This window comes from Hyaena hyaena, unplaced genomic scaffold, assembly GCF_003009895.1.
Source record: "Hyaena hyaena isolate Hyena2069 unplaced genomic scaffold, ASM300989v1 scaffold_15, whole genome shotgun sequence".
In the NCBI taxonomy this organism is placed as follows: domain Eukaryota; kingdom Metazoa; phylum Chordata; class Mammalia; order Carnivora; family Hyaenidae; genus Hyaena; species Hyaena hyaena.
The window spans coordinates 7,217,117-7,227,022 of record NW_024080647.1 but is presented as its reverse complement, the minus strand read 5'-3'; the positions used below and the strand labels follow the sequence as shown (position 1 = coordinate 7,227,022).

At 35.7% G+C, this 9,906-nt stretch overlaps 1 protein-coding gene across 3 annotated transcripts in view; it reads right to left on the bottom strand.

Annotated features, from left to right (window-relative positions):
• Positions 1 to 1,123: 1,123 nt before the first annotated feature.
• VPS13C (vacuolar protein sorting 13 homolog C) overlaps positions 1,124 to 9,906 on the bottom strand; it is a 193,543-nt gene continuing 184,760 nt past the window's right edge. For all 3 annotated transcript variants that reach the window (XM_039220292.1, XM_039220301.1, XM_039220312.1), the window contains 3 exons: positions 4,131 to 4,254; positions 2,700 to 2,780; positions 1,124 to 2,389 (listed from right to left, as the gene is read on the bottom strand). In XM_039220292.1, the coding sequence (XP_039076223.1) occupies positions 2,288 to 2,389; positions 2,700 to 2,780; positions 4,131 to 4,254 (307 nt within the window). In that variant the 3' untranslated portion in view covers positions 1,124 to 2,287. The remainder of the gene's footprint in view (positions 2,390 to 2,699; positions 2,781 to 4,130; positions 4,255 to 9,906) is intronic.

The following is a 9,906-nucleotide window of genomic DNA, read 5'->3' as shown; positions in this document are numbered from 1 at the left end:
AAAGCCTTTCCCTAACTAGCATTTTTTAAGCACTCCATAACTATTAATTTAACTTCTCACTATTATAGCATTTTTTAAGCGCTCTATAACTATTAATTTAACTTCTCACTATTATAGGATTGGAAGAGGAAAAGGGAATGATAGAGAAAGTAGAAGTAAATGTTATTTGAATATTTAACACAAACCCACGAAGTTTTCACCCTTGTAAACAATGTGCCAAATGTTTTATTTCTTTCAGTAGTTCATATGCAAGTAATTGACTCTCAAAGCTTTTAAAAATACAAAAGACATCACCCTTTACCAATGGATTACTGCTGTCTCAGGAGATTGAATCAAATTAAAATGTTACAAATATTTGTAAGTTTATTTTTATGCCAACTGAGATGGTGAATTTAAAATATTTCTTTAAACTTTTTTAGTTCAATGTTTTGTACATGCCATCAATACAATACGATTTACTTAAATATTTAGGACACTGTCAATAGCTGTGACTCATGTAAGATATATAATCATATATCTCAAATTCCTGATCAAGTCCGCTTTAAAGACACCAAATACTGGCACATTTGCTATGAAATTCTGTTTATAACACTCCATTTAATAAACTGAAATTAACCACTGATGCAGAAATTCCGTTTAAGGCTGGAAGTTTTATACATGACACTTGCCTTCACAGAAAAAAACATGTTGAAAGGGCAAAGACCACCAAACTGTATCAGAGATCAAATATTTAGGGCATTAGTTATATCCTCTTTCTTGAGTCTCCAGCAAATAATAACTAGGAAAACTTTTAAAAGGTTTAAGGCTGGTCTTTAAAAACATGAGGATAGAAGAAACTTTACCAAACACCGACAAAAAGAGAGCAAACCAAATGTGTCCACATCTTCATTCCATCATTAATTCAGTGATTTGAAATAAAATGCCATGTTAAAAACCAGGAGCAAATGTAATGATTCATTCAAGGAAATTAAATACTTCTAAGCATTTAAAAAATTTTTTGTAATGTTTATTTATTTGTGAGAGAGAAAGAGACAAATTGCAAGCAGGGGAGGGGCAGAGAGAGAGGGAGACACAGAGTCTGAAGGAGCTCTGAGCTGTCAGCACAGAGCCTGACTCAGGGCTTGACCTCATGAGCTATGAGATCATGACCTGAGTTGAAGTTGGATGTTTCTAAGCATTTTTTAAAAAGCTTTTGTAGGCAGTATATCTATGGTCAGCCTAAGTGAGGTGTGGAAAGGACAAAAATAATACTGTGCAGAACAGAATCTCACAGGCTTGCTCCCTCAAATGACACATCGACCAGTGTGGAAACACGTTTCTACAGTGTTGTTGGATATGCCTTATTTTCTTTATATACACAATAACTAGAGATTTTTCATTCTTCCTGTCAGTATTTAAGATATATTTCAAGGTATGCATTAAGTATTTATTTATGATGCCCTTAAAAATCCTTCAACTTATTAAAAAACAATTTCTAAGAATATAAAAATATTGAGCTTTTCATATTTCTGAGTCTTGAAAAACTTAAAGTACAACATTTCCATGCATCAGCAAATTATAATTGTGCTATTTAAGTTCATCTTGAAAGAGCATGTAAATACTTTCAAAAGTTTTATGCGCGCTACACTATAGAGAACAAACCGCAGGTATTTTAAGATTTGATTTTCCATATGCCTTTATATTGTAATGCTAGGAAGAAAAGTAAGCACCAAAGGAAAACTTGTTTTTATTAGGAGATACATAACATGAAAAGAAAATAGGAAACATGTCATTTCTCCCTTTAGTGGCTTTCTTCAGTCAATTACCTGGTTTACCAAAAATATTACCTCAATTCAATTTGTTCAATTACTGAACAAATTGCCCCTAAATGAAATATCCAACATTTGTCCAAAGGTTTGTCCAAAACCTTCCAAAAGAAAAATAGTCATTCTAAGCTCTTTTCTTACTCTTTAGTAAGAACTTTAATTAAAAACAAGCTCATTCCCCTTTGTTTCACAATTTAAACATTAATGGAAATTTCATTCTGAGTTTAAAGTGCTATTTCTTTGAGGGGCTGACTCATTTAGGTGGCAGTGTAGAAAAGTGAATTGCTGACAACACAGAGCTGCAAAATTAGAGTCAAAACTAAAGGGAAAAAATGGAAAATCCAATACTAACTATCCTAGAAAATAATTCTAAAACCACAGGATTGCCTGAAAAATTCTCTTTAGCAAGATGAAGAAGAGTGATTTATAGACAAGCCTGATGGTTGGTTTTTCCCCCAGAAACGGCCCCCTGGGATGTGTGACTAAAATGGTATCTGGGGCCTGAAAAGTTTCAGAGATGACTGCTTCATCAGTTTCTGCTGGTGTCTCGTTGACTGCGCATCTTCGATGGCATTACGTACTCTCTGTAAGATAAAACGTTTGTGATGAACGGTAAAGACAAGTATGGACTCATGCGAAGGAGGAAGTTCTAAAAGCAAGAGCTAGAGCTCTGCACACAGGTTCAAGAGCAGAGGATAAGAATACACAGTCCAAACATGTAAGGCAAAATAAGACGCTTCCGCTCCACGAAGCCCACAATGCATCATTTTAAGCTTACATATTCAGCCAGAGTTATAACTGGAAGATCTTTTGAGAGAAATAATGGGTATTATTATAACAGATTAAGAAAATCTTTGAGCTAGCAAATTCAGGGGCATTCTTTAAATGGCTTACCTCTGCTGTGGCGGCGTCCTGCAGGTAAATGTTACAGCAGCCACGACTGGCACTGTCTTTTTTGTGGAACAGACCCTGCTCCTGTTTCAAAAGAAATGATGACAGAAAAGAAATTATTCTAGGGAAGAAAAAAAAAATCGTAACTTTCAATTGAATGCTTAAATGTCGACTCTATTTCGTAACAAGTCGACTAACCAGACATACGTCTTCAGGTATGATAAGTACTAAATCATTTTGGTGCAAGGAGAGCGTTTCCATATGGGAGCTGCGAGAATCTGTGAAACGCAGCTATCTGTATAAAATGACGGCTTTCTTCGGACTCGGATAAATAGCCTACAGAAACAGCGCTTGATAACTCACCACATCTGACGAATCAAAAACTCCCTCCTTCATTTCCCTGGCTGATAGATAAAATTCTTATATAATGTAAAACACACTGAGTCAGTTCTCACCACTCTCATGTACATATGCAGGGTGGCACAGTCTTTCCTAGTCTGAAACCTGTGTTTCACAGACCAAGAGGCTCTTTCAATTCTAACACTCTCCAACAAGGGAAGGCTGAAATACAAAACAGTACTCTTACGCAGTTTCTTTTATTTATAAACTTCGATGAAAAGAAAACATAAATTAAAGGATAATAGTACCTGCATCTCTAACTACTAAATTTTATGATAAGTATTTTTCAGATGGTTTCAATAATAGAGATAACATCATTACTGTTTAGGAGAAAATACATACTCTAGTAGTTACCATCCTTACCATGACAATTTGTAGTTTTTGTTTTTTTTTAACGGGTGAAAATAAACATATCATATATAAGACAAATTATACATTTTAAAGTAAAGTGAGTCTGAAAACTAAGCAAAAGATTGGGGTATCGGTTCTACTAATTACTTGCTATGTAATTAAAAAGTTCCTCCTTGGAAAATGATAGGAAGGAAGGACATGAAAGTATTCTATACTTAAATTGCATTAGCATTCTGTAAGTGCCAAATATGATAAAACATGAGTGTTTCAGATATAATATTTATAATAATCCCCTAAAAACGTATAAAAGGACATCTTTCCAGATGCATCTAAGATTACCGCAAAATAATTATTCATATGGAGTTAGAAAAAAAAAAATTCTACCTACTAATGCTTTATTCTGCCAAAAAGGAAATATCAGCATTCTAATTCTTTCAATGAACAGAACTGATATTTCACTCAACACAATCAAGGACTATAAAAAAAGTACAAACAGTACAGAAATACACTAATTATAATACCTCTTCCCTTATATTTCACCGTATTATTATAATAATGTAATTGTCATCATAATGATGATCCTTCAAACACTGTGTTGTTAACTGTAAAAGAGAGCCAGAAAGCAGTGGTTCCCACTCACTTAACAAATTCTTGGCTCTGAACATGTGACTCATGTCTTCTTACCTTGACTGAAATTTTTAGCATGTTTCCATGGACACTGGGAGGAAATACAAAATCTTCAAATGGACACTGCCAGTCTATGGACATATGGCCTAGGATTTCAACTTCCTTTATACACAACACTCGCCTATTTTGCAAAAAGAAAAAAAAAGATGCAAGTAGTGATAAAGACAAATTACTCTAATATTTTGCTCTGCTGGATGGCAGACATAGTACTTGCTCAGTAAACAATATAACCTGGAAAAAAAAAGATATGCTTTATATTTTAAAAAAGTCTAGGTAGGTAGCTGTCAAGTAAAGAGCAAATATGGCACTGACTAACTAACACAGCAGACTTTCAAAAATTCCCCTTCTGCCAATCTTGCAAAATTCAGAAAAGTGTCATGTTTTAAAAAACTGACCGAAAAACTAAAATCGTCTTTGAAACACATAAGGAACAGGCTGTATGCTCATCCGGGAAGCAATAAAAGCAGAAGCCCCTGAAAATGTTTTACTTGGAAAATTATTAATTGCTCTTTACTGTCAATCATCTATGCCTTCCAGTCAAGAAAGAATGTGCAGGAAATGTCAGAAACCTCAAATGTCAGCAAAGATTCACTTTAGGCCTATTAAAAAATATCAGGTTTGAACACTTTAACACTAATGTACTGTATCACAGAGTGAGTATCCCATTTTACTCAATAGCAAAAAAAATTTTTTTTAATTTAAAAAAATTTTTAAAATTTAAAAAAAAAAGGAAAAATCACAGAATCTTTAAAGGGCATCTATATTGATTTCCCAGTGTGTGATTCAGATTAATTATTGATATAACCCATACTTGATTCTAAAGTTTCCATTACAGAAAGTGTAACTAGGAAAGCAGAGGAACTGTTAATTCTACAAATATCCAGGGTTCTAGAAAAACAAAGAAGATAGGGTTTCTGCATGAGAGATACTCATAAGCTAGAAGGCAGGTAAACATGTAAATATATGTGACAGCACAGTTAGATGAGTGTAATAGCATAGTGTGTGGAAAATTATTCTGGAGCACAAGAGAGAGGGACTGATTATGTTGGTAAAGTGTGTGGTTTAAGAGCTGATTTTTGAAAGAAAGGAGTTCTCTAGGTGGAAAGGAAAATCATAGTTTAGACAAATGGAATAGAGGGTTGACATAAATGGTGGTACAGGAAAGGGAAGGTTTATTTGAGGAATGTTGAGGTCTGTAGCTGGATATACACAGAGGTGAGAAAATTAGTTTAGTGCCAGATCTTGAAGAGTTTTTTGTGTTTTTAAATTTTTCCATTTTAATAAATTTTGACTTTAACCTATAGGCAAGGGGAACTTTCATGATAAAGTTTCCTATTTTAGAGTCATGGATCCAGTGGACAAGGGAGGAGAAGTGGGATAGACAACTAAGGGAAAAATTTACTATAATAGTCCAACCAGGAAACAGAATGTCAGTGAAGGCAGCAGCTGTGAAAAGGGAGGAGAACAAGCTAGATTCTAGATGCTTAGAAGGTAAAGTTGAATGAACTAGGTAACCAATGGAGGGTGGGGATGGAAATAAACCCCAGAGCACTATATTTCTCAGCAGAGGAACTACTGGAATCGGGCTGACTTGGGACTCTGCTGTGCTTTGTAAGAAGTTCAGCATCTGAAGTCCCAGCCTTGGTAGAGCCCTCCGATCACTGTGACATCCTTCTACACCCCTTCATATTCTCCCTAGGAAATGGATTACACTTCCCCTCACCTCCTGCCCCAGAAGAGAATCATAAGAGCTAAGTGTTACAGATAACTATTACAAATCACTGTGTCAAATGCAAATTCATTATTCCCACTGTGTTTGAACTCCCTCCTCTCTTGACCAGGCCAATAGCATTACTGTTTTCCTGACACCCTAAATCCTCTTCATTCTCCTCCTCTGGCTCCACGTTTACCAGAGCTCAAATCTTAGTCTTCTCCTATTCAACACACTGTCTCAGGAAAGTCTCCGAGATCTTAACTCCAATCCTTATCCAAAGTCCAATTACCTATACCTGTGTTTATAATCTCTATCTGTACCTGTCCCCCTGACTACTGAAGTATGTCTACTTTGGTATATCAGAGCCATGTCAAACTCACTAAGCCCAAATACAGAAACAAAAACAATCTCTTTCCTCAAGTTACTATAAATGGCAATACCAACCCCCTTGGTACCTAAGCCCCAAACCAAAAGGTCGTCTTATATTCCCTTCTCTTCTACATTCAATCAGTCACCAAGCTCTGGTCTCTCAAGGCTGCTCCTTCTATCTGTCTTGATTCTTTTTTTTAGTGTAGGCCTCACCACCTCCTATCAGTTAATTGCCACGGTCTCTAGGGTAAACAGAATTCTAAGACAGTCCTGAAGATTCTCCATATAGTATATATTGGTTTATAGACTGGAATAATCCCCACAACTATGAATATGATGGATTTCACCCCCAAGATTCGGTTTTATTATAAAGCACAGACAGTTTTAAGAAAAAGTTTGATCTCCGTGGGTGTGATCTAACCATGAGGGCCCTTTAAATCTGGGTCAGAGACTGAGAATCAAGAGTGCAGTTGTGGGGATGAAGATGCACACGGCCAAAATGAGGGTAGGTTCCAGATGCTTGATAGCAGGTGCCTAGCTGACAGAGATCCAGGAAACTGAGATATTAGTCCTACAAGTGCAAGGAACCGATTTCTGCCAACAACATTAAATGAGCGTAGAAGTGGATTCCTTTCCAGAGCCTTCAGGAAGGAAGCTGTACACCTTGATTTCAGCCTGTGAGACCCTGAGCAGAGAACCCAGCCATGCCATCACATACTCCAGACCCAGGGAAATGTGAGATAGTAAATCTGTGCTGTTTTAAGGTACTAACTCTATAGTTATTTTCTATGCAACAATAGAAAATTGGTCTCTAACTGGTCTCCCTTTCTCCATTCTGATCCTTCTCCAATTCAGCATCTGAAATGCTGCCAGGGATTTTTCTAAACTGCAAACCTCATCATATTAGTTCTTGTGTACAAGTCATAATGGGAATTTAAAAAAGACTTATGTGAGTACAATGTGCATATACCTCTATGTGAAAAGCTGTGGTAATGAGCAATGAAATGTCTGTACTTTAAAAAAAAATTAATACTCTTCCATCACATTAATAATAAAATCTATACCCTTCAGACATCATGAGTAGACACATATGGCTTATTTCATCTCCGAGTGCTTCCCTACAAACATCCTAGTATCCAGCCATTTCAAATGATCTTATTATTCCAAGTGCCATCCTTTCATGTTTTATGCTTCTGACTGCCTGCTATTTACCTGTATGAAAACTCCATATTCTACAAGACAACAGTTCAAGTTCCTTCTCCCTAACACCTTCCCTGTAACACCTTGGTCCTCACCTTACGGGACCGAGAGTTTTCTGGTCTTCAGAGTCTCTGTTTTTCACTTTATCTTAGCACCTAGCACACTGTGATGTTACTGATAATGTTTAGGTCCCCCCTTTAGAGGAGGAATGGACAGAAGATACAACTTTTATCTGTGTCCCTATCTCTGTTAGACACTGCTAATGTCTGAATGTTCATATCCTCGCCCAAATCATACATGGAATCCTAACCCCATTGTCATGGTATTTAGAGTTGGAGCGGTGGTTAGGTCATGATGGTGGAACCCTCGGCATTGGTGTCGGTGCCATTATAAAAGAGGCCTGAGAAACTCCCTCACTGCTTTTGCCATACAAGGACACAACAAGAAGATAGCTGTCTATGAACCAGGAAGTGAGCCACAGACAGAATATGCTGAAACCTTGATCTTGGACTTCACAGCCTCCAGAAAGGTGTGAAATAAATGTTTGTAGTTTAAGCCACCAGTCCATAGAATTTTTGTTATAGCAGTCAACACAGACTAACGCAGATGGTTAAAAAAGTCTGTTCAGAGAACAATTTCCTAATGAAGATAACTAAAATAAAATATTAAGCAGGAATTTGGATTAGTGGATATACAGCCTAACAAATTTGGGTTATGAGAACTCATTTTTTTCCCTAAAAACTGATAAGAAAAAAATGAGACCAAATTTTGGATGATTTTCAATATGAAAAAATTAAAAGCCCTTTATGTTGGAAAACTCAAAAAATAATCATGAAAATGTTAATAATACATTGGGTAAAAAGGGCTAATATTAATTTACAAAATGTTATTCAATGCAGTAAGAAAAATACAACAAAAAATGAGCAAAGGATATAAAAAAGCAATTCATAGAATAGAAAATATACATAGATGATGAATATATTGAAATGTTCATATTCATTAGCAATCAAACAAGTGCTAGTTAAAACAAAGAATTATTTTCTGCAAATTAAGTTTGCAAAGACCACAAAGTTTAAATGAGAACACTAGTCTTAGGAAAATACACAGAATAAAGCGCATTCTCTAGTTGTTGGTTGTATGTAAAAAAAAAAAGTCCATATAACTGTTCTGATAAAACAAGTTGGCAATAGATAGAAAGGGCCTCAAAAATCTTCACAATTTTAAAATCAGCAATCCCATTGATAAGAACTTATCCTAAGGAAATAAATAAAGAAAAAAAAAGACTTAGCTGCAAAGATGTTTTTATAATAATACAGTATTGGGAAGGAAAAATCTGAGTATCAAATAGTAAGGTAGCATTTGAATCAGTTATAGTATAGCCATAAATACAATATTACATAGTCATTAAAAATCATGTTGTCAAGGGGCGCCTGGGTGGCTTAGTCGGTTAAGCGACCGACTTTCGCTTAGGTCATGATCTTGCAGTTCGTGGGTTCGAGCCCCGCGTCGGGCTCTATGCTGACTGCCAGCTCAGAGCCTGGAGCCTGTTTCAGTCTGTGACTCCCTCTCTCTCTGACCCTGCCCTGCTCACGTTGTCTCTCTCTCTCTCCTAGAAATAAATTTAAAAAACATTAAAAAAATTTTTTTTAAAAAATCATGTTGTCAAAGAGTATCCAATAGTTTGGGAAGATGATCATAACACACTGTTAGGTGAAAAACTCAAGTTAGTTAAATATACAAAATGTATTTTCTGTACATAGTTTTTATAAAATACCTATACAGTAAAAATCACATATACCATCTGGCTGGTAGGATTGCTGGCAAAGGTGATTTTTAGGGGCTATCATAATTTATGATTCAAACTAGGACATTTTTAAGAATGAAGGAGAGCTACTAATAATTTCATTGGGAGGAAAGTGCAAACCAGCTCTGTCCTAGACCAAACCACAATGTACGGTTACTTTAATTCCATCCTTTAAATTATTGTCTTTATCAGAGGTGGGCAAACTATGGCCTGCGGGCCAAATCAAGGCAGAGCTAAGTAGCTGGGAAACACTATCGCCCTTAAAGCCTAAATATTTGCTGTCTGTCCCTTAAAGAAATTCTGTTGATTCCTGATGTCTATTATCTACAATGAATAAGCATAATTCTAGCAATAAAAGAGTTATTTTTTAAAACACCAATTTTAGAAGAAATGCTATTTGTGTAATCATTAAAGGTAAAACAAATCAGCATAATGATAATTACTTCAATCAAAGACATTCCTGCTAGTCTTCTAAAGCTACAAGGAGACTAAATCATTGTACTGGTCAGAAATATTCTACTAACTGCCTCCTGAAAAGCTCTGTAAGTGACTAGATTAAAAATTGCTATGATTTTTTATTTTACTTGAAGAAAAAACAGCTACATAATGTGCACAGTAATAATCCCACAAAATGCCTAAATGAAACAAGTTCTAAAGTATTAAGTATTACCAGAAACACCCCCCTC